Source organism: Manacus candei, unplaced genomic scaffold, assembly GCF_025592945.1.
Source record: "Manacus candei isolate 608988 ecotype Guabito, Panama unplaced genomic scaffold, ASM2559294v1 h1tg000008l, whole genome shotgun sequence".
Classification (NCBI taxonomy): domain Eukaryota; kingdom Metazoa; phylum Chordata; class Aves; order Passeriformes; family Pipridae; genus Manacus; species Manacus candei.
This window is the reverse complement of record NW_026138056.1, coordinates 26,675,224-26,701,029: the sequence shown is the minus strand read 5'-3', so window position 1 is coordinate 26,701,029 and position 25,806 is coordinate 26,675,224. Positions and strand designations below refer to the sequence as shown.

Sequence of the window (25,806 nt, the reverse complement as noted above, 5' to 3'; positions counted from 1 at the left end):
GTGCTCATGTTTCTATTTGTTCTTCCCCATATGCTGAGTTTTTTAAAATAATCATGTTCCTAGATTCAGCACCCTTACAACCAGTGCAGCAGGAGGTATCCAGGATACAGAGAATGAGAAAGAAACTATGAAAGTTGTTTGTTTGTGTCAGCAGCCATCTGTTAAGACAAAAACCTTCCACTTGGTAGAATTTTCTACCAACACAAAATAGCTATGTTGTAGAACCTATCTAGTGTTATATAATAAAGAAAACAGACTTAGCAAATTGAAATAAAACTTAGAAGAAGAGATAATTCAGCAAAGCAGTACTTGATAGATGCACACAACCAAAACAGTATGCTTATACAAAAGAGATAGAATCTCAAAGCCAATGAGTCTTTAAGATACATCTAAAGCTGCAGATATTTGACAAATATTTTCACAAAAATTTTATCAATCACTTAATTTGACATTTGATGTTCAGTTCTCTGAATAGTTAATAGGTGCTCCAATTAAAGCAGAGCAAAATAAAAAAAGATATTTTAAAGATTGCTTATTCATCCCTCTGTAAGAATATTCAGATTTAAAATAGCTTTGTTTTAAAAAAAAAGAAGCAGCACTTGGTAGGCGAGAGGATTCATTTTGAGGAGCTTAAAGCAGTGTAATGGAAATTTGAGTGAAATTATACTAGAAAGTGATTATCTTGTATTTGCTAGTTGTGGGGTTCCTGCTACCTTCCTTTGGAACTTCTGGTACAAATGGCTTTCAGAGACCAGACACTGGCAAATGTCAAAATGAGAATGCCTTTTGAGAATATAAGAAAAAAATTGTTAGCAGTAGTAATCTGTTAAAGGTGGGGTTTGGTTCAAATGCAGCTTTGCGTGGATATCCATGACTTTTCATAACATATACCATGTTGCTCTTTCTTACTCTACTGTTTAAAAGTTTTTACAAAAATAGTTGTGGTTAAATATGTTTGATAGAATGTTGTGCAATATTCTGTTTGTTACTGCCTTCTCTTTCTTACATACTGCAGAGCAAATGAAAGGCAAAAAAAGGGCTAAAGGATTCATGCTTCTGATCACTGTCACAACATAATGCAGTGCATGTTTATGTACTGGGGATACCATAAAGTGTTGATATGAAGAGATTTATATGAGCAGATCCAAAGGCCCATCTGAAGACAGTTTAGTGTATTGTCATATAGGTCCTGACAAGGAGAGGTCTGTAGCCACCTTAAACCCAGGATAACAGGACGTTTACTTCTACTTGCCCTTTCTATGAGCAGCTGGAGGCAAGAGCCATAAGTGTCCTGCTGTCTCCATCCGTTTCTCCCTCCTCAGCTGACTGCATATAATGTGGATCTATTTCTGCTGACCACTTCCCATCAGTCCACCTTAAAAAAATGAAGAGAGAGTCCTGCTTTAGAAACTTCTCTTCAAGTTTTCCTGGACAGATCCATTAAAAAATGCTTATGATTATAGCTACTGTGTCTTAGTTGCCAAAATAAATTAGTTCAGCTGTGAGAGTGAAGCATTTGCGAAGCAGAAAAATAATTTATAAGAAAAACAAGTAACAAAAGTAGTTTATCTGCTGTGTCACGTGCTGTCGTTTTTCTGCGTTACTTCTTACCAGAACCAGAGCTGACAGTGTGGTATTGCCTGTAGCATACTGGATGTAGAGTGCTATGTCTGCTACAGCTTCCTGAATTTAACTTCTCCTTATTCCTTTAAAAGGTACGTACCAGGGGCAGTGGACAGGAGGGATGCGACATGGATACGGTGTGCGTCAGAGCGTACCCTATGGCATGGCCACTGTGATCCGCTCACCCCTCCGAACGTCTCTGGCTTCACTGCGGAGTGAGCAGAGCAACGGCACCGTTCTGCACGACGTCACCTCAGACAGCCCGGCTGGAACAAGAGGAGGTTTTGTGCTCAATTTTCACAGTGATCCAGAAGCCATGGGCATTAAGAAAAAAGGAGGCTTGTTCAGAAGAGGATCCCTTCTTGGTAGTATAAAACTTAGAAAATCAGAATCTAGGTCATCGATATCTAGCAAACGGAGCTCTGTCAGGAGTGATGCTACTATGAGCAGAATTAGTTCTAGCGATGCCAACTCTACAATTAGTTTTGGAGACGGTGACTGTGATTATAGCCCTATGGAAGACCATGTCGATGCCACCACTACAGAAGCCTATATGGGTGAATGGAAGAATGACAAGCGCAGTGGTTTTGGTATCAGCGAGCGTTCAAATGGTATGAAATATGAAGGAGAATGGCTGAATAACAGGAGGCATGGATATGGATGTACGATGTTTCCAGATGGCACCAAAGAAGAGGGAAAGTATAAAAATAACATTTTGGTCCGTGGAATAAGAAAGCAACTTATACCAATACGAAACACAAAAACTAGAGAAAAGGTGGATAGAGCAATAGAGGGTGCACAGCGAGCAGCTGCCATGGCAAGAACCAAAGTGGAAATTGCAACTTCAAGGTATGTTGTTAAATGCAAGGTTGTAAAAGTTGACTTCAGTGAGTACTTGCTTAGCATTACACATACAAAACTTAGAACTTCAGCTCCTTTGAGTAAAGATGTTTGTGTATGTTCCATGATATACTGTGAAAGTAAATTTCCATTCTCAATACATTTCTGTTTTCACTCAAGAGCTGCTGTGTTATGCCTTTAAACCTGTTTGGAAAATAAAACTGGTGAGGTAATGTAACAGATTATTTGGGAGACATGAAGCAAAGATTGAATATCTTTCCATAAGCATGTTCCAATTATGCTTATTGTATTGTTGATTTTTTTGGGTAGCATCTGAAAATCACTGAAGTTGCTCAATCTTGGGCATCTTAAGATGCATCTGTTTATCTGAGAGACGGTGGTATGAACAACATAAGAATAATGGTCAGTGCGTCTTAAGATGCATCTGTTTATCTGAGAGATGGTGGTATGAACAACATAAGAATAATGGTCAGTGCTGTTGTTCTTAGAGGCTGTTCATTTGGTTGCCAGGGCAGTATCTACCAGAAGAGTTCTGTATGAGGACTCTTCCATTTTGGAGAATGCTTCTCCAGCGTTGTCTGATCATAAGACCACCACTTCAAATAGTGGTGGTTTTCTTCTCCCTGTGCCTCTGCCAAGTGTTTGAGATGGGAGAAGTGTATAGGTATTAGCAGTGGGGAAAGATGTCATTTACACTTTGAACTCCTAAACAACAACCAAGCAAAGTTGTTTGAAATAGAATTGTTACAAATCAAATCAGTATAGACAATTTTAATGGGCTTTACTATTAAGTTAGAGAGCTTTTCAAAAAGCTATTTAATTTTTAATGCCTTCCAGTAACTTTCTGTGGTAGTTTCTCTGTTGTTGGTTTTAGTTTGTTTCCTCAGGCAGTCTTTTTTTGAAATATGCTTTGGATAAAAAAAAGAGTCCAGAAATGTGCATGAAAGAAAATCTTCATGCTATTTTAGAAAGAGGATGTCACATTACACTTAGAGCTGAACAACTGATTCCTGATTTAGTGTGGTCACTAGTGTGTCCTCAGTGACTATCCTTTTTCTGACAGTCATAAGGAATACGGAGAATACTAAAACGTGCATAAGTGGAAAAGCTTGAACATATAGATGGCTCACAGCAAAAAGTAATTGAGACACTAACGTGAAGAATTTAGCATACTGGTGAAGAACATTTCTGAGTACTGGTCACCTAAGTAACTAGAGGGTAGCATATACTCAGTTACTTCTATAAATATATGTAAGGTGAACCCATAGAGGCCATTCACTTCAGAGTTGGACTTGATGGAAAAAAGGGCTGGCTACTCAGGAAGAGTTTAGGAATATAGTTAGGTCATGCAGAAAGAAAATTAGAGAGACAAGGGCACAACTTGAATTTAATCTCACCACTTCTGTGAAGGATAACAAAAAGTCCTTCTACAGATACATCAATAGCAAAAGGGGGGGCAAGGAAAACCTCCATTCTTTACTGGACATGGGCAGGAATATAGTTATCAAAGATGAGGAAAAGGCTGAGGTATTTGACACCTTCTTTACCTCAGTTTTCAACAGTAAGACAGGTTGTCCTGAAGACAGCTGGCTTCTGGGGCTTGTAGAAAGAGATAAGAATCTGAACAGCCTCCCTGTAATCCAGAAGGAAACAGTTAGCGACCTGCTGAGCCACTTGGATCCCCACAAGTCTATGGGACCAGATGGGATCCACCCAAGGGTGATGAGGGAGCTGGCGGAAGAGCTCGCCAAGCCACTCTCCATCATCTTTAACAGTCCTGGCTCACTGGGGAGGTCCCAGATGATTGGACGTTGGCAAATGTCACGCCAATCCACAAAAAGGGCCGGAAGGAGGACCCAGGAAACTACAGGCCCGTCAGCCTGACCTCAGTGCCTGGCAAGGTTATGAAGCAGATCATCCTCAGTGCAATCACACAGCACCTACAGGATGGGCAAGGGATCAGACCCAGCCAGCACAGCTTTAGGAAGGGCAGGTCCTGTCTGACCAACCTGATCTCCTTTTATGATCAAGTGACCTGCCTGGTGGATGAGGGGAAGGCTGTGGATGCAGTCTATCTGGACTTTAGCAAAGCTTTTGACACCGTCTCCCACAGCATTCTCCTGAAAAAGCTGGCAACGCAAGGCTTGGACAGGGGCACCCTGTGCTGGGTTAGGAACTGGCTGGAGGGCCAGGCCCAGAGAGTGGTGGTGAACGGTGCTGCATCCAGTTGACGACCGGTCACCAGTGGTGTCCCCCAGGGATCAGTGTTGGGTCCAGTTCTGTTTAATATCTTTATTGACGATTTAGATGAGAGAATTGAGTCCACCATCAGTAAATTTGCAGATCACACTAAGCTGGGGGGGAGTGTCAATCAGCTGGAAGGCAGGAGGGCTCTGCAGAGGGACCTGGACAGGTTGGAGAGTTGGGCTGATTCCAACGGGATGAGGTTCAACAAAGCCAAGGGCCGGGTCCTCCACACTGACCACAACAACCGCATGAGAAGAGCAACGAGGCTGGTGAAGGGACTTGAACACAAGTCCTGTGAGGAGAGGCTGAGGGAGCTGGAGTTGTTTAGCCTGGAGAAGAGGAGGCTCAGGGGAGACCTCATCCCTCTCTATAACTACCTGAAAGGAGGTTGTAGCCAGGTGGGAGTTGGTCTCTTTTCCCAGGCAACTATGAGTAAGACAAGCAGGCATGGTCTTAAGCTCGGCCAGGGGAGGTTTAAGTTAGATATTAGGAAGAAATTCTTTACAGAGAGGGTAATCAGCCATTGGAATGGGCTGCCCAGGGAAGTGGTGGATTCTCCGTCCCTGGAGGTTTTTAAGATGAGATTGGCACTTAGTGCCATGGTCTAGTATCCATGGTGGTATTGGATCAAGAGTTGGACTTGATGATCTCGGAGGTCCCTTCCAACCCAGCTGATTCTATGATTCCATGATGATCCTTGTGGGAGGCTTCCAACTGAGAATATTCTGTGATTGTATGACAGCATACCATGTTAGCAAAGCAGATCAATAATAGGTAACTTGAAGAAAGTACTGACAGTTTAATGTTCTGTCGGTACATAATAAGTCCTAGTTCTGAAAAATGTGGGTTGATGTGATGCATGGAAAGGGGGAGTCAATGTAAAGCTATTAAGAAATTGTAGTCTGAGACCATTAGGTTCCAAGGCAACAGTGTATGCACTTCCTCTTTAAGAAGGGATATGTCTCTGAAGAGTTTTACTTGCTTTTCCTTCCCTTTGATTTTAGGTGGAGGACAGAGTTCAAATTGCTTCTTTTGGAACAATTCATGAAAACAGTGTTTATTTCTTGAAAATACGTTTTTGGAAGTGCAACAACAGAAGGCATCAGCTGTAGAGTGCAGTTGTGATCCTGGACTATCTATCTCTCCTTCTGCTTTCTTAACTGAGAGTCTCTTTGAAACAGACTCATGACTACCAGTATGGATAGCAAGATTGCAGATTGAGGTTTCCTGTCTTTTTAGTAGCCATTGCATTAACTATACTCGCACTGATTCAAAGGCCAAAGACCTGACACCAAGTCAGGCATTGTCAGGCACGAAGAATGCATTAACTTGACTTGTGAGTGCATGTTGGACTCCCCTAGTAAGAATGACACAACCCTTCCCATTTCTTGAGTTTTCAGAATTGCCTTTAGTAGCAATGAGTAGGAGCAAGGCCATGGCACTGTGTGAACTAAGGGACTGTCGTACTGGCAGAGTCAGTAGCACTGACTGTCTTAAGAGCCAGGTTATCTGGGAGACATTCTAGAGTAGCATTGAGGAAAAAGCTTCCAACAGTTGCTAAATTCTAGGTTGACTGGATTGGTGCACTTCATGATGAAAGAACTTCCGTCTCACTGAAACTTGAGGACCAATATTAGTGTGACTGCATTTTTTACCAAACTGGTATATTAATAGTACGTTAATCCTTCAGACAGTAGCATTCCTGCGATGTCTTCTCAGACGAATGTGAGGATGGTGGTCTTGTGTCTTTCTAATGATCACTACTACACAAAATGTCTGGAAGGAAGAGTACCTTTTATCATCTCTCTAATATGTAATACTAAGGTGGTTCTGCCCATATGGCATAACCTCATTGCACACTGGCCTGTAAAACGTTCTGTGTTTCAGACTGGGCAGGTGTCACCAGCAAGGTGTGCTTACTGTAGATTTCCATTACATTAGTGGAAGAACTCTCTAGATAGACCTTTTCTCACCCCCAAAATCATCTAATATCCAGGTTTTCATTCAAAAGGGCTAGAAACCTTGACTCTTATCCAGATAAGTGTCTTTTCAATGCAGCTTTGAGTTGCAAGCTGTTCTTCCTGTATTGTTTATTCCCAAAGTGTTTGCTGTGAAAACAGACCATACTCCTCTTCATAGCTCCCTGCTGGTCATGACAGCTTTGGCTGGTAGTTTGACCTATGACAGATGTCCACACAGTCGTCAATAAGACCAACCACTGTTTTGCTTTATATTCCTGATGCCTTTTTGTGTCTAAAAGTCCTCCTTAATAATCTGTGTACTCTTCCTTTATCTAAAATGGCAGTTTGGTGTATACAGAAAAATCTAAAAGTTGGGGTAAATAGTACTTCTCTGAACCTGAATTTACACTGGCTCTCCTAACTTAACCTTTGGATTTTTGAGACATTTGTACTGAGGTGTTTTGGAAAGCATAGCAGCATTTCTCAAAAGACACCAGATCACAAAATTGTGGGATGTATAAAAAGCTTCTGTATCAGGGAAATAATTAGCAGCCTCTGCTACACAGGTCTGAATTCAAAACAGATTATAAATTAACCATGAATAAAAATGCTTTTAAAATTATAGCACAGCTTAATAGTATTGATTGTGTATTAGACTTTTACTAGCTGTATTTAAGGAAAAATATCTCGATGCAAATATAAAAATCCCAGAATTTGAGAAACTTCAGAAGTATGTTCAATATTTTTTGCTTTCAAAATATTAAAAGTTGCTTTTTTAATATCATTATTATAGGCAGTAATTAGTTCAAATTTGTCTTTAACACATTGTGCAAAAAGCAGTCAGGTTTGTATGCCTTTATTGCGTTTTCCTTTCTAAAAAGAAAAGCTGCTTTCCAGAAACTTTTGATAAATTCTTTTCTATGCATGTGAAGTGCTTCAAATGCTGGAAGATGTATGTTTGGAAGAGCCCTTTGGAAGATATTTAAAAGTCCCAAATATCCATTTAACCAAGAGTCAAGTCGAAACTCATTTTGAAGCTGTCACGTAATTCTCACTTTAGAGGTTTTGAACTTCCATTTCATTACTGTCATATGTCTCATTCAAAGGAGATATCCCTCTGTAGTTCAATATAAATTGGAATTGTATTGGAGTACTTCTTTCTTAGTATGAAAATCACTTAAGTTCTCATTATAGTGTATTATATTAACTTTGTCTTCATCAGTACTTACGATGGTAAAAACTGTAATGTTTCTGGAATTAATTTTCAGAATTTGAATATAAACTTACCTTCAATACTCAGCATTGCTGGGTGGTTTTTAAAATACATTAGTCCTGTAAGTAAACATGTAGCACTGGAAGCAGAAGGAATGATGTTTGTTTACATACAACCCTTCATGTACCAAATTCTTTCAGAAAAGTCAATTTTATGGATTCAGAATTGAGCTCTCAGAGCCAGGCTCTTTTTTTTTTTCCCCCCTCCAGATTTTTTTCTAGGTAGTGTTCCCCTTAAAAGGTCTTCCCCTTTAAGTGTTGACTCTGAGAAAAAACAAACTTTGCAGGGACACAGAGGGACAAGATGCAAGTATAGCAAGGGTAAGAAATATGAACCAGAAGATAGTGTGTGGAGGAAAAGAGAGAAAAAAAATCAAAAGAAAAAATCTTTCCTTGTTGATATTTTCCTTATAGTTTATTGATCTTTGAGATCATAAAACAAGCAGATTAAAGAATGGTAATTTCTTTTTTATTCTCTTTTCCACAGAAGCTAAATACTTTTAATTACTTTAAAGTTTTCAGTAAGTTTTAAATAAGATGTATATACTGTAATAGTGTGCCACAAGAACTTCTGACCACCTTAAAAGTAATATTGTAATGGGCTCTCATTAAATGAGCACCTGAGGTTTGGTGAAGGATAATGGTGCCTTTGTGTTAGGCACTGCACAAACAAATCACACTGGCTAGAGACCTTGCAGTGTGGGAAAATGGCAGTGCTCAACAAATGGAAAGAAACTGGCAAAAGCCTGTGAAAGGATATGAGATCAAGATAACAGTAAAATCAATATCTTGCTACTAATAATATGAAGCAGTTCCTTGTTGTTAATTAGCTGTCTGTGCTCAGATAGCAGTGACTAGCAAGCCTCTAGTCAGGAAGACCTCTTAAGCGGAGCACTGAACTGCTGTGTTTTCTGCAGCGATTTCTTTTTCAGAGTACCCTTTTTAGACAGCTCAATTTTAAACATGTTTGTGTCCAAATCGACAGATGCTATGGCTAAGTTTCAACCTTTTTTTTTTTTTTAATAGAAACTACTGAAACTCTGTTTGTGATCTTGTCTCATGAGCAGGCTGCTTTGTTCTACATTGCTGTGAAGGCGTCTCAAATTGTTACAAGTGGATGCAGGAGGAAGGTGCAGCAGGATTTACTTGGTAGTGAAGACCCAGTGTACTGATTTCATTTGAGAGCAAACCCACTGCCACAGCGTGGACTTTCTTGGGTCCCTACTCTCCCTTGCTGTCATAGTGGCCTCCTGGAGCCATTAGCGGGCTTGTGTAATGTTTGGTGATGATGATGATTCAGAGGATGGCAATTTACCCAGCCTGGTGCTACCCCAGCCTGGGGCATTGGTGTCAAGTCAGTGGGCAGCCCCTGCTGCTGAACGGCAGGGTTCGGTTCTCCGCCTCAGAGCACCAGTGTCCATAGTACATCAGTTATTTAACAACCTCTGCTTCTGTTTTTCATCACCTTAATTCAGAGTAATTTTCAGTAAGCCAAAAACCCCACACTTGGTGGGGTTATATGAAGCGTGTGGAACTGTCAAGAAGGAGTACTAAATGGCTCCGTAGCCAGTTCATTTGTTGCATTCATTGCCCTGCGTGACCAGTGCGCTCAGCTTGACCTGAACAAACTGTGATTTCTAGGGAGAGCTGGAATTATATGCATGTGATAGTACAGTTTGTGTCCACACTGGAAGGCAGCTGCCAGTCATTCCAAATGGCACTGAATTATGTGCACCACACACAGCTTTCCATGATGGATTTAGCTGACTCTACCAATCTCACTTTACTCAAGAAACTAAACTGGTCACTTGCAAGGCTAGTGCCTCACACGCCTTGGAGATGCTTTACTTATTATAGCTGAAATATGAATATTGTATTTAGGAATAGGATCCAACAAATACCAGAGGCATTTATATAAGACCGGTTGCTTCAGTACAAAGAGCTGCCTTAGGTTCAAAATGAACTTTAATTACTTTGCTGCATAGTCCGTTTAAAGATAACAGATTAAATGCTATGGTAAGCATTTAATCTTAAAGTAAGTCTTGAGCTACTATGGATAATAATTTTAATGTTGATTCTGCATTCTTTAGAGGAAACCATATGTTACTTGAATCCTGTGGGAGTTATACCACTAACTTCAGTGGGGCACATTTTCACTCAGATTTCACAAACAACTCATTGGTAATATAATATAATCTTGGACTGTTCCTCAGTTATTTGCTGGTGAATGAATAATACATCTGTTTGAAATATATAAATCGTATAAACATTGCTACACAGATCTGATTTCTTTTCTTAGTAATGTAGTAAGATTACATGGCTGAAAATACGCAAAATTATTCCTGTACCATCCCTCAGCTTGAAATTTTAAAAAACTTTGGGTATTTACCTTTTTGATCAAAATACCTATATCCAAGTACACCTGCTTACAGCCATAATTCAAAGAGGGACTTATTTTTTTTAAAGCAGTTCTGATGTATATCCAATCTTACCTTGTGTTTGTATTACAAAAGGAATTGTTACTCGAGAGTTGCTTTTCTAAGTTCTTTAAGATCAGGAGATTGCTAATATAAGACTGAAAATGTTTTCTGCTTCCAGAAAATAAATGAAACAATGCCGCACCACTGCTTTTAAAATAACCTTCTAAGAAAGCCTTTTTTTAGTGTACAAACCTCCTTGAAATATTTCTTTGTACAGATTATAAATATTTTTTTCCAAGTTTCAGAATACTTAATTTAGGAGTTGAGAGAATCTTTGCAGTCAATAAATGTAGCTAGCAGATGTATATGACAACATTAATCCTTTTTTAATGATACTGAGATACATGAAAAGACTAATATTTTTCTGTAGTCACAGAAGATGAGCTGTTATGCAGATTCTTGCCTTAGTATTTACACAGCATCTCAGTTTTGATCTCTGTTACAGCAATTGTTCAGAAGCTAAGCTGCAAACAGCATCTGTCTCTACTGACTTTCCGGAGAGTTTCTGTGGTGGAAATAAATATCCATTTAAAAAATAAAAGCTGGATTGTTTGTACTGGTTAGTCACACACGAACTGTAGCGTAAAGTCATTAGACTTCAGTTATTGACTCCTATAAAAATATTCTCAAAACCAAAAAAGATCAATTTCTGGTGTATTTGGTACAGTTGCATACATATGACTAGTAGTACTAGTCAGAGCTTGAGTAATTTACTTGACGTTTTGCTCAAAGACTAAATCAATTTTTACAGAACCTTCCCAGCTTATTTCTTCAAAGAATAAGAAAACGTGCTATCATCTAACTGTAACATTGTTGATCATTATTCTACAGAGTAGGATGTTTCTCACTGAACAACTACAGCAGAAGAATAAGTAATTTAAATGATTTAGTTAATGCCCCATACATTGATCTAATTGTATATTTCCCAAATCATAAGGGATGAATTTTCTGAAAACTGGTGTAGTTCAGTGGATAGTGCTGTTTGAATACTAATTGATCAGTGATAACATGTTATGACTTATGTTCATTTTGTGATTATGTTCATATTATGTGATTAATACACACAGTGTATTTGCATACACTGACTTGCATTCTTTTGCCTATCTCACCACAATCTTCCTCTTTTAGTACTCCTCTGTTTGTGCTTCTTGTTTTCTACTTCTTCGTTCTTCTACGGTTCTTTACTCTCTTTGTCTGGGGAGGCAGAGGCACCGTCTCTGTGTGGCTAGTGTCCAGGAATAAATTTCTCTATACAAGTTTGTCTCTCCTCAAGCCCATGTAAGTGTTTAACATCTAAAACAACCTATTAATTATTCCTTTTGGCCACTTAAGATCTAGTTTTCCAGATGTGATGAACAGAAGTAGTCTCCCAAGAGCTCATTCATGAGGTCATCTCAAAGCCACTTACTTCATAAATAAAGTTAGGGTTCTTCTGCCTTGCACATCACTCTTACACTTAAATTGATCTTCATTTGCCGTTTAAGAGTGATCACTGAGTTTTGTGCAGCCTTCAGACTTCTCTAACACTGCCATTCACAAATTCTGCCACTTAGATGTTCACATCTTTTCCCCAACATTTATGAATGACATGGGTTCTCAGCCCTGAGCCCTGTGGGTATCCAGTGGTGAACCTTCTCAGTTGGGAAAATTAATCATTTAATCTGTCCCATTATATTCTGTATCTGAACTAATTTTTTGTTCACTTAAGCATTTCTTCTCTTTTTTTTAATCTTGATTTCCAAAGAATTTCTGATGAGGAATGCTATACTTTGGTCCTAGTCTACATTAAAACTAGGGATTGATGAGAAAAGATGATATTATTACTGTTTTGCACTTAAAAGCCAGAAATTTCCTTATTAGTATCTGATTCATATGAAATCAGTTAAATGTGAGGTCTCAGTTCTTTTGTTCTAGGAAGTTAAGAAGGAAGGTGTATCCTTTTATCACTCTGAATCAGGTAGGTAAGGCTTGTTTAGTTACCTTACTGCTATAGTGTAGCACCTCCACTTAGTGCTTGCCTCAATTTACTAGCATATATAAGATGAGGGAGAGGTCAATTTGCTACTGCTTTTACATTACTTTCTGATTTTGGGGTGAGTCATTTCAAGGATCTGTCTTTCTCTGAATTTTTAGACAACTTCATAAATAAAGGTGTTGGATCATGTCACTCTTACAGTTACGCAAAAGGCCTTAAAATCAAAATGTGAAAGCAAGCAAGACTCGAAAGCTTCTCACTGTTTAGATGGTCTGTCGGCAGATGTGGACATGCATCACGGTCCTGGTTTGCTCTTATTTGAAGCTGAGGTTTTGTACCTGTTCATGGATAGAAACTTGACTTCCATAAGGAAAAGAAGACTGAGAAATCTTGGTGATGGCTAAGGTGAAGTGACTTCATAGGAACTGAGTCTGTGTGTGTATTCAACCCAAGTTCACTTTTTAAGCTCCTTCACTTGCGTGAGTTTATGATGTCCATTGTATAAGCATCTTAGGAATACCCTGAAAACAAAGAAAATAATGTCAAGCACTAAGATATAAAATGTATTTCAGGAATAATAAGGGAACCATCCCTGGAGGTACTGAAAAGCCATGTAAATGTGGCACTCAGGAATGTGGTTTAGTAGTGGACTTGGCAGTGCTGGGTTAACTGTTGGAGTCAGTGATCATTTCCAACCTAAACAATTCTGTGATTCTATAACCAAAAGTTAAGAGTGTGAGCCAGCAGATACCAGTTGTCAGAATGCTTTGTGAAGATGCAGTAGTGAACCACCTTAAGCATTGGGTGTCTTTTCCTTATGTCTCCTGCTTGGAGACATGTCTTTACTAACATATCTTGACCAAGGGCTTATTTTCCCTTTTACGAAAAATCCAGTAACTATGCAGAGTCTGGAATGTTTGTAAATGTATTACCATTTATGACATTGTTTTGTGCTTCAGAGAACGGTACATTTTTGGAAATTGCAAATTAGCAACAAAGTTGGGAATGGCATCAGTTCTACAAATATCAACAGAGTAGATAAACTGGTGACGTTTTCTGATTTCAAAAATGTTTGATTTGTGCAAATCTCTTGAAGTAATAGTAGTTTCCAGTGAAGAGGCCTTCCCCTTCTTTCCATGAGGGCTAGATTCCTCGTGCAAAACTAATTCATGTTGGGAGGTCTAATGTTGCCAGGCATTTAAAATTTCTTAATAGTGCAGTGTGCAGGTAAAAATATTGTTTTATATTCTCGATAATGAATTATCAGAAAAAAATCTCATTGAATGTGTTACAATCCCAAGTGATCTTTGATAATGCATGCCGTATCTGTGAAGAGTGTGGTATTATTTCCTAATGCAGAGTTTATATATGTTTCAGAAACAACTCAAAGTCTGTATCTATGTCTGTGATATGAACAAATACGATGCATTTCTGATGGAAAAATTGTTGATGGAGCTCTGGGAATGAACCTTTGTTAGCAGAAAGATTAAAGTAGATAGCATTTAGCTTTTAGCTTTGCTGGGCTTGTGAACAATGACTGCAGAGAGCAATTAGTCAAAATTACAGTTCTGAATAAATTCCCCAAAGTGTTTGTGCTGAATTTGATTTGATGTTTTCTTCAAATTTTAGTTGATCATAATATGCTTTAAATGGCTTTTAACAGTACACTGATAAGTTCCAACACTGTAATGTAGTCCATACTGGATTTGAATTCATCTGCTCCTTGCACTTAAGATTAAAACATAGAAGTGGTCATGAAACCTGTATAACAGTTAAGTTGTGAGTTAGCTGCTGACATTATATGCTGCGTAATGTGATGAATTTTGGCTGTGGACCTTGGTAGTGGGTGAAAAGTATGAAAGAGCTGATATCTCTTTCAATGAACATGTAGATTTCTCCTGTTTCCAGCAAGGATTAAGGCAGACTGGAGTCTTTTTGATATAGAATATTATTAAATTTTGGACCATTATTTTAAAAAAAGTCCTCAGAAATGTTGAATTGTGCCCTGGTGTTTGAGTAGGGGTTGCACAGGTGTTGGTTTGGTGAAATCTATGAACTCATTTTCTTATAGCAAAAGTTCTCCCATTTATTTGCTATTTCACAGCATATTTAATCAGCCCTTTGTAATAATGAAGACATTCTTGGTCGGCAGTTCAAAGAACATACTGACTGAGTCTTCATAGGTCAGTCTGAGAAAACTCAGCTTAAGCTATCGTCAGAAACCTTGCTTTTTCTGTTATGCTTTCAGTGTATCTAATGTGATACTTGAAAAGATACTTTTCTTTGAAAAAGATAATTAATTTGCCTTGAATTTTCTGGTGCATGAAAACACATATTTGAGCAGATGTATAACATAGCCCTGCTTAATACATTCAAGGAAATAATTCTGGTTTTGCATAGAAATTTACTTTGCAGAATGAGAGTGACAGGTTCCTCTTGGATTACCTGCTTTTATACGCTCACTGTTAAAACCATTTCATATCATCTGTCTGACTCTGAAACAATTTATTGTCTTTCTGTTAGTAAAACAAACTTGCACCTTTGAGATCTTCTGATCTTTTCCTCTGTTCGTTGACACTGAGTTGTCTCATTTTACAAGTAAAAGTTTGAAGGGAGGCAGAAATTGAGCCTGCTTAGTTGCAAATCAGCTGAGGTAACATTTTGTACACAAGTTTGACATTTCCATCTATTAATAAATGAAACTTTAAAATAAATTAAGACCTTTTAACAGTTAAGTCCATTGTAGTTTGTTTCAGATTACAGCAAGCAGTGGTTTAACTCTTTTTTTTTCAAGAATATTTGCTGTTTGTAAAGATATTTTTGTTGTGCTTTCATCTTCCTGTACTTTCCATACTTACAGTTTAAATGTTTTGTTCCTCTCGAGATTAATTTGAAATAGAAAAGGGGAAAGAAATAGCAAAGTTCTGTTAATATCCCCATTGCATTGTAAACCCACATTTTCTTAGTTTTCATAGAGATATTTTTCTGTGGAAGATTTTAAATAAGACACCAAGAATGTATTACTTAATATAATAAGCATTTAACATTAATGCAACAACAGTAATGAAAAGGAATTGAGAGAACAAATGAAAGTCTTGAATTTTAGAGCTGTTATAGAAGTCTATTAGTATCCCTTTATGGTTGCTTTACTGTAATTTCTCCAAAAAGTACTCTTTTTTCAGAAAAAGTAGAAGTTGCTTCACACCTCCCAGATAGCATAAACTATATGCCACTCAGAATTTGCCTACACACTTAGTTTTATATTTTCTTTATTTTCTTGAAGTGTCATCAGCTTGGTTTGCATTATGAAATTGCTGTTTGAAGTGTTTCTGTGAAAGTTTTCCTTCTATGTTTTTCTTCTTCTCTACAATCTTCTATGTATAAGTGTCACCCATTCCCAGTCCCTGATAAACCTTGCTTAGGAATGGATGCCATTAAGAATAATTTGAGATACTTTTTTTTATTTTCTAGAAAATGTAAATTCCTTGTCAATATCCCCATGTTTTGACCCTGTTATTGCTATCAGTGTAATGCATTTTCTTCTCTTGGAAAGAAATGCATTAGATGGATTAGCAAAGCACTAAAAATATCTTTGCTTAACCACTAAATTATATAACCATCCGATTTCTGTTGGCTGCTGGTCTCATGCTGTGATACAGTTTAGAAATCTGCATTTTACAGCACATCAAGGGAAAAAAAGTTTTTGGGTAACATCTAATCTTCTTTCAGAGTTTCAAATATATCTTTTTTTTGTAAATATCATTCTTCATTCAAAAGGTTAAGAGTAGGGTTTACTGAAAGCTTCTGATAACTATTGTCACTTGAAAATGCTGGTACTTTTATATCATATAATCCTTCTATGTTTTGGTCACTTTGGGGTGGTATGTCTGATATTTTCTTTGGGTTTGTTGCTTGTTTTGGCAGGGTGGTTTTTTTTAATGAATAGTGATTTAGATCAGATGCACTGGCGAGGGCCATGGTAGTCTGAAATAGGATAAGTCATTTTTCTAGAAAGTTCTTTACATATTCACGAGAAGATTTGATCACCATGGCCCGCTGTAAAGCTAAATGTCACCATTTTTCTTCCTTGCTATATCATTTGTAATAAAGGATTTTCTAGAGTTAATCTATCCCAGAGACCTCTATAAGGAGGGAACGAGAGAGAAATTGTTAATCTTCCCTTAGGTTAATTAAATCTTTGTAATATTCCCAGTATTTATCTCTAATTTTACCATAAAGATCTGAAGTGATTTATCTTTTAGTGTGCTATTGCGGTATTTGACTGTACAAATAGGAGTAAGTTGATGCTATAACTCACTTCGCACTGGTGAATGAAGAAAAAAGAGGCTCAATTTAAACATGTAGATCATTGACTGAAATGCTCATCATAGATATTTATGATGAGATTACTTTGTAGACTGATGGCTGCATTTTATTTCTCTGTGTCAAAAAGATCATGTATTGCAGTGGAGCTGTTGCCTGTGGTCAAGTTCCCTGCAAAAGGGCTGAAAGACTTTGTGTGATAAGACAAGTCCACTTGTATCCTAAGGTCAACCAAGTGTCACCTTAGTCTGCAGTTACATCCTTTCCTGCTGTTTGTTTTTCTATTGTGTAGCTTTAATGAAAATAAAAAAACTTGAATGCCTGAAAAAAGGAAATGATGCCATTAGAGCAATCAATTTGCATGTAAGGGAAAAGACTCTACGTATAATCAACTGGCTAAAGGGCATGAGAACATCCTGAAAGGTAATTGGGCACCTTTTGTTGAAATACTCTGATATATCCCATTAACTTGTTCAGTCTTGCTCAGAAACAATGCCTATAGGCAGGGGCACAATACTGGGTCTTTGTTCAAAGCCAAAAACTGCAGTTGTCATAGTGTACAGCATAATGTGCAAGCTCTAGTACTGTTTAGATACTGTTTCTGGAAGAGCATGTACACAAAGTGTTCAAATTTTCCATGGACTGTATTTTTGGTTTTTCACCCATGATATTCTTTACAAGACAGTGGGAGAAGTGTATGGCTTTTTCAGATCCTTCTCGGAGTTCATCCCTGTAGTCATGTGTCTTGTAGAGTATGAGTAGAAAGCAGAAAACCCTACTAGTTGTTTCTGATTGCACAACTTACTATTGGTCTTCTATTTGCTCTCACTCCATTCTGTCTGGAATATTTGTCTCCACATGTTCCATCTCATCTTTTAAATTGTACAGACTTTGGCGCCTTTTCATCAAATGTGTTTTAAATTGCTGAAATGATGGAACCTTGTCTACTTGTCATCACGCAAGTATTAACAAAATATACTAATAATAAGAGGAGCAATGAGAAGATGATTTCCTGTGGGTTTTTTGGGGTTTTTTTTTGGTTTTTTTAGAATCCTGGTTTTTTCTTAAATTCAGTAAAATTGTCTTCAAAAGCACTGAGCTGGAAAGAATAAACAAGTTGTTTTCTTTCCCTCTCTCTCTTTTCCCTGTCACTTACCAGGAAAGAAATTACAGATTTCTAGTCTTCAAGTCTCTAGTTTCTTCTCAAAAAGAAATACCTAGTCTGCCCATGGATGTTGGGGTGTATGTAATTGCTGCTAGCCAGTAGAGATATGGAGGCATTATGTCGGTCTCTTCAGCCATTCTGCTGCTGAAATATGGTTTAATATTTATGCCAAAGAAAATAGTCACAGGTTTTATGACAAAAAACCCCAAACTTCGATGAGAGCATTATGTTAAATCTAGTGAATAAAGCAGGGACTTCAAGAGCAAGCATATTAAAGTGAAAGACCTGTGTTCTCCAATAGCAAGAAAAAGGAAAGATTGGCATGATTCAGATTCTGGTATTTCTAAGTGAAAGCAGGAGGATTTCAATAGGGGTGATCCTTGTCATACATGGGAGTAGATTAATAATATTAATATGAGAAAATTATTTTCTTATGAAATTGTTCTGAAATATAGAGTCAGAATGGAGATAACACTGTGTGATTTTAACATGAAAATATGCAAATGCTTTCATTTGATAATGCTTATAATTTGAAATAGCCTGCCCTTTCGTGACCCTGAAGGATACCTTAAAGTTCACTTGATTAATCCTAGAGGTCAGTTATGAAAAAAAATGATAGTGAGACTATAGTAGTACTGTCAGGTGTTTCTTTTACCTCTTTTTATGGTGCCTTTCATTCTCAAGGAATGAGCTGACTCTGATCAGCAACTCATCACTGCTGTTCCTTGGCAAATTATGAGATGAAGAAAAGCTGGAAAGGAACATACAGCTTGCTGCTCAGTGGGTGTAGAGGGAAAATTGTCAAGAGTTTTTAAAACACCTTTACTGTTGAAATATTTTCTATGATGTTACTTGTTTTTAGAAGCAGAGAAAACATCCCTTTCTAAAGTTCTAATCAAAGAACAAGATGACTAGCTTACAGTCCACTTACCCTATTGCTTTGGAGGATGAAAGTGTGAGCTGAACCTGGCTTTTAATTTATCCTTTATGTAGTCTGTTGGTGAAATATGAAATGTTGTCCATGCTGACATCAGCAGCAAAACTCCCACTGGTTCCAGTGATAGCAGGGTATCAGGGATGGAACAGTGTTCTTTGTGAGCTGCATGTTTTGTGGGAGTCACAGGCAGTTGAAAGGCCGAAGTTGAGATACTAGAAGTTCCCAGCTGGACAAAGAAAGGGGTAATCAAGTACAAAGACTGTTCAGTTAGCGCTGAAGGAACCCTTTAGGTTCTCAGTATGCTGTCTACTTTTCCAGAAAAACTAAAATTGAATTATTTTATGAATTGCAAAGGAACTAATAGTACCTTCTGAGATTGCCTTTTCCCATTGCGCACAATGAAGCTTCTGTAATGAATCCATATGTCACATTCTGTCTGCCATTACTTATGCTGAATGATATGCTGTTCTGCACATTGTCCCCAAACCTGAAATATGAATATGGTACAGCTCAATATGAATAAGGGTGACAGACAGAATTTATTCTAGAAGAATATGTCAGCTCAGTTGCTGAGAAAATCCATATTTCTGGAAGTCATGGTGAGGGTTTACTTTGAAAAGCTTAACTGAGAATATAATTTTGTGTTTTATAGCTCTACTAGTGAATCTGGTTTCTGCATTTACATACATGCAAGAAATATTACTAACAGATTCTGTGGTTTGCAGAGGAAATAACTGATTATAGAGGTTGCTGCTTCTTTCTTGTTTTTGCGGTGCAGCTGCTTTTGTGTTGCAAAGATCCTCAGTGTAATAGTTAACCAGATGAAAGCATCTTATCAATCATGATTTGTTTTCCTCAGCTTTGCTTGTTCAGCCCATGTTTCTGGAAGGTCATCTGGATAGCGGTGCCAAACTTCCCGGGCTAGATGCATGTATCATTTACCTAGAGGCAGGGAAAGCTACGTGGCTTTATTGCATGTGCAGTACAACACAGGCTTCCAAGGAAAAGAGGGTGCTGAAGCCATTCAGACAGCTGGCTCCCGGCTGTGCTTTTTCCCAAAGGATCTTCAGAAGCGGGTGTGGAATGTGCTGTGAAATTCTGGTAGCGGCAGCCAGACAGCCTTGTGGTGGAGGCAGCAGCTCTGGGAAAGACAGTGATCGCGAGTGGGCTGCTATTACTTCCAGAGTAATTCAGTCAGCAAATCATCTGTGTGTTGCATCTCCCCGGGCATTTGTCCATCCAAAAGCCAGCCCTGGGTTTGGTGAATTAGTCTAGTGAGCTGCATACAGTCTCAGGCATAGGCAGGAAGTTAGTCCAATGGATCTGGTGCACAGCAGAACTTGATTGTGTGAGTTTGCTTTCCAGGCATGCCATAAACTTCAATGTGACCTTTCAACAAATGAGTTATGGTGAGGCACCATGTTAGAAATACCTGACCTGGCTACAAGTACTCTCCTAAAGTTGTATGAAAGAGAGCAGGAGTATGTGGTGAGTGTACAAGCTCAGATTCTGTCTGAGGCTGTGACTCCCTTGTGCTTTCACTGTATTGTGGAAAACCAGTCTTACTTCTTATGACTGTTTGCATGAGAACTAGCTCAGGCCCAGGACTGTACTGCTACAACTACACAGTTTCCAGCTCTGGAGCAGACTTGGTTCAGTGGGTCGTGGTATGTACTCTTCAGTCAAGCTTGTGCACAAACTCTCTACATATACAAAGGGAAGTACTGCCTACTCTCTAGATGATGTGCTCTAAGAATAAAATCTGGTAAATACTGATGTACCTCTGCAGCACTAAAGGCCTCTACTAAAAAAAGTAGGATATGAACTGAGTGCTTTAGCTAACATGATTAATGGCATTGTGCAATACAGAGTGAGTTTTAATAGAACATATTATCATAATTCCAAAGGGAGCTAAATATGTGACATTCAGTGGATCCTTCTGTATTCAAGAGCTGGCCTTTTGGCAGTAGCTGTGAAATAACTTACAGCAGAATCTTGTTAATTCATGCTAATGACTTAAAAAACCCATCACGGATTACCTGATTTTACAACTTAGCGAGTAAGTGAAACATGAGGACAAAACTTCAGAGATGTTTCAGTAATTTGTCTTGCTAGTAGCAGTTACGCTGTAGACATATTTGTAGTAGATGAGTTAATGGACAGTAACATTTTTAATGAAAATATAGATTATTTCCTGAGATGATGCTTGAGAACAGCAGCCTGTTATTAAATATCTTCAGTGAAATAGGACTAATCTAATAGTTTTGTGAGTGTGGGACCACTGAAAGTAACAGATGTTGGTTTTTAATATTAGTAAAAATGTTCTCTTCTCATGTGTCTAATGTTATATAGAGTAAATGTAGCTAGAGTTACTTGGGAAAAGAGTTATCCTGACTATCATAGTAATAGTATACAGGTATATATGTAGGAAAAAAGTTCATGAAATTTTATCATCAGGCTGAGTTACTTCTAGAGAGCTAAACTGCTAGCTTATGCTCATTCTTAAAATTGTCATTCCAAACCTACAGGCTCATGGAACATCTCGTATGTTCCAGTAAATTCCATAGTCTTCAAAATACATAGTAAATATTCCATTATGAAAAAGCCTGTGATTTTTTATGACCATTTTATTTTAGTCTACATTTTGTTTCCACATTAAGTACTACTAAGAATGCAGTTTCATTACTGGCAGTGTGTTCTTAAATGAAAAAATAAGACTTTTTCAATATGCCTTAGAAAATTACACTGAGCCATTTAATATTTGTTATGCTCTGAGTAAAAGAAGGAGCTGCAGCCTCTCTATACTGGAATCATTATATGCGCTTGTTACTGTGCATTGGTGTGTCAGCAGAGAAGTCTGACTAAATAAGGCAATGCATGAGTAGAGCTTATCAGCGTTTGACAGGAATATAGTCCGCTAACAGCTGATACAGTAGCTCATCTCTTCTGTGCTATCATCGTCTCTCTACACTGCACACAAATGTACGTTTATCATCTGCTCAGTTGCTGATAGTGCTTAAAACTTAGCCCTTCACCTTTTCTTTTCAGCTACTTTATGCTGGAAGTAATGCAAGTGAGCTGAAACCCTTAGAAAGACAAATGTATTTGTATTTTTATTTCTATGATAATGTCATGACCATGGAGTGGTCAGCTTTCAAAGTTCAGGGGAGAAGTACACTGTCCCTTCTGTTTCTTCTCCCACCAGATAGTCTAGAGTGGGTGATTATTGTTTGATAATATAAATAAAAAACATGAAAATTCATGCATTTGTGTGCCGTTATGGTAGTACTGTGTGCTAAGCAATGCTTGTAAAAAGTATCCATAACTTCATGAAAGCAAGTCCTGACTGATGCTGCCTTCCTCATTCTGTGGGTCTGATACTGCTCAAATGAGTGGCTGAGGTCCAAAAGTGATCTTTCTGGGAATAGTATTACACCTTGCATATTTGTAGATGCTTCTGAAAAAAATCCAGAGTAACATACCCTTAATGTTGTTTCAGTATCAGTTTCCCTGAGTTTGGTTGTCAGACTTTGTCCCTGTGTTGTAAAAGAGTTTGGGATTTGACGATTTTATGAAGAAAGTTATTAGGCCAATAAATACATTTTAAGATTTCATGGCACCTGGCCTGCTACAGAATGTCCTTAAACAGTCAAACTACAAATATGTTTTGATACTGGAAGTGGATGTAAATGTCTGTTTTCCCATTTTCACAACAGCATCGTCATTGTTCACTCCCTGCTTGTCCTCTTGTATACAGGAAGCTTGCTGAGGAATGGAGAGTGCTTGGCATAGTTCTGAGAGCATTCAGAAGGTTCAAAGTTTGTTATGTGGAAACCTGACATTTTGTCTAAGTATTCAACGTATGGTATGCAAAATTATCAGAGAAAGACAAAAATTCCCATAGCAGTTTAGGGAAGAGTTTTCTGGTAACAGTCGTGGGAAAGTGGAACAGATAAATCTGAAAAGAACTACAGCGAGGCTTTTTGTTTTGGTTTGTTTTTTACCTTGTTCTTCCTGTTATTTCTTCCCTAAGCTTGGAATGAAGAATTAGGTTTCTTTCCTCCAAAATTTACTTTCTCAGGACAAAGAAGGGACTTCGAACTCAGTCATGGAGAAAATGCTTACCTCTGTACACTCTACCTAACTTAGTTTCTTGTACACGACTTAGTGTCACGAAATAATAGAGTATTCTATTTCCTGATTGGAAGTCAGGCTTGCAATCCTACTGGCACAGCATACTCTCTTTGCTTTTTCCAAAGTTAGTTGTTTTCAAAGTGTCTTTTCACCTTACCCTATGCAATGCTTAAAAAACCCAAGCTCTGCAATTTTATTTGAAAGATGCATCTTCTTCAATTCAGTAGCCTGGCTTAAATGTTCTAATGTGAATTCACAGCTCAGTAGGATTGTTGCATGCAATATATGTAACAGAGATGTCATTCTGTCCTCTGAGTCTGTCTCTGATAATGGTACTGAGAGAATAAGCAGTTCATTGGGCTGTTTGCCATGAGGGCGCATCGGGAGGGTTCACAGTAGATGCACTGTGAAATGGACTGTTCACCATGTGTGTAATAGCTCTTACACATGGCTTTATATCCAACTCCCCTCCAAAATAAGAGTACTTTTGCAGTGCAAATAGGGACACTTTCAGGCTGCCTTTTTGACACTTCTCTGGTGTGCCCAAAATACACTGTTAGTTTTCTGGAATGTGTCTGCGAACCCCCAGTACTGAGCTAGATGCTATATCATACATTTGTGTGATCTGCATGGAAAGCAATATGATGTGTCCACAGAGATAGGGAGGCTGTATAGCCCTGAATTTAAGTGCAGTGACTATGCAGGAAAGCATGGTAAAGCCATTAAAATTTTTTAGTCCTTCAGGACTGCTTTATTTTGAGGAATTTTATCAACTACTTTTATCTTTTTAATATCTGAAAATGCACTTTGAAAATACTTTAATTGTTGTGATCATATTAATTATGCAGACATAATTTCACATTTTCTAGTTATTGTGAAGATATTCTACTCTAAATATTTTATCATGGTTTCATAGCACAAAAATTAAAGAAGTATGTATCAGTTAAAAAAGAAATTAACCAATCCAAGGCTCTGCAAAATGGGCCTTGTAGCACCTGAACATGTTTCTATATAAAAGCAAGTGTTTGGTAAGCTATATTATTAATTATATATTATCATGAAAACTAAACCTTAATCAATAGTACTTGAACTTTGAAGAATAACATGTTCAATAGCAGTCTTTTAAATTGCTAAATGAGATGACTTGATCAGCTTTTCTAGAAGTTTAGTTAATGTCTACACTGAAGTTAAAAAATGCATCAGCATCATACATTCTACTGTGTAACTTCTAGTGAGTTATAAATTTAAACTTTTGTTAGGAGATTTTAACTTTACTGTTCATTAACTATGATTTATCTTTTGGATCATATTATACGTTAACGAAGTGAGTCCCACATGTGTAATAGATCATCCATTCAAAATTTCCTTCAGGAGGTTGCAGTGTTTACTGCTTATCCTGCAACTCCAGAAGCAGTATCTGTGATGTACAGATGTGACTTCACCTTCCTGAAATGAACGTTTTGAAAGCTTTCGTTATGAAATCTATTAAAAAATTGATTTATACTTTCAAAACATTAGTTCGCATTCCTTTATGTTTTTTGCATAGAACAAAACAAAGTTTGATGGGGGAAGAAAAATCTTTCAGTACATTTTACCAGCTGCTCAGGCACAATATTAGAATCATAGAACGATAGAATGGTTTGGGTTGGGAGGGACCTTAAAAATTGTCTAGTTCCAAGCCACCTACCATGGTCAGGGATGCCATTCACTGGGTCAGGTTGCTTAAGGCTCCGTCCAACCTGGGCTCAAACACTTTTAGGGGTGGGGCACCTGCAGCTTCCCTGGGCAACCTGTTTCAGTGCTTCACCATCCTGTAAGTAAAGAATGTCCTCTTAATATCCAATCTAAGCCTGCCCTCTAAGCATTCAAAGCCATTCTGCCTTGTCCTTATATAAAGTCCCTCTTTCTGCTTTTTATAAGCCTCTTTAAAGGTACTGGAAGGCTACAGTGAGGTCTCCCCAAAACCTTCTCTTCTACAGGCTGAACAGCCACAGCTCTCTCAGCTTGTCTTCGTAGCAGGGGTGCTCCATCCCTCTGATCATCTTCAAGGCCTGTTATTGTCTCTGATTAAATTTCTAAGCTTTTGAGGATGCAATTTTCAGCACAAATTCTGATTTGGGGCACCAAACCATTTCTTATAGGTGTCCAAGCGCTAGTTTGTCTAACTAGACCTGGGACTTGATGTTTAATATCCTGCTGCATATATTGCAGACTATGTCCCGTGGTAAATGGGAAGGACAGGTCCTGGGTGTATAGTTTGTGTAGTAAAGAGGCTGAGGTCTGTTTTCTCTGTGTAAATCTATATTTTTCTGAAGATGAAATTTCTCTAAAGATATAGTATATTGTTCTTCTTTCCTCCTACAAACTGGCTTAATTTGAAATATTTTATCTGTTTCTGCTGAAGCTGAAATTACCAGAAGAAATCCCATTGCTTTTGTGATAAAAATCACAAAATTATATAAATAATTGTGTTCTTTGGAGTAGTTTAAATTGTGGGCTAAATATTCCAGTATTTTCTGTAAGGGCTGTGAGGTAAAATTATTAAGAAACTTGGGTAGTTCTTTGGAACTCCTTGCGGGAGAGGTAGTCTCTCTGAAGAACCTATTGCTCCTAAGAGGAGGAACAGTATTCATCTCTCCTCCATTATGAAAAGTATGTGAGGTTTGTAAGGGTTGTCTGTAGTGTGCTAATATGGAGGGATACTTTTTCTCTCCCGTGCTCGAGTTACAATATACTAAGCAAATATTTATTAACAGACCTTTCTGAGGCAGTGCAGTGTCAGCAACTGCACTCACACATCCTGGGTAAGTAGGAAGCTTAGTTGCTTC

At 38.0% G+C, this 25,806-nt stretch overlaps 1 protein-coding gene across 4 annotated transcripts in view; it reads left to right on the top strand.

The window, feature by feature from the left end:
- JPH1 (junctophilin 1) overlaps positions 1 to 25,806 on the top strand; it is an 82,738-nt gene that overhangs the window by 4,516 nt on the left and 52,416 nt on the right. For all 4 annotated transcript variants that reach the window (XM_051768646.1, XM_051768637.1, XM_051768657.1 and 1 more), the window contains exon 2: positions 1,716 to 2,472. In XM_051768646.1, coding sequence (XP_051624606.1) covers positions 1,716 to 2,472 — 757 coding nt within the window. The remainder of the gene's footprint in view (positions 1 to 1,715; positions 2,473 to 25,806) is intronic.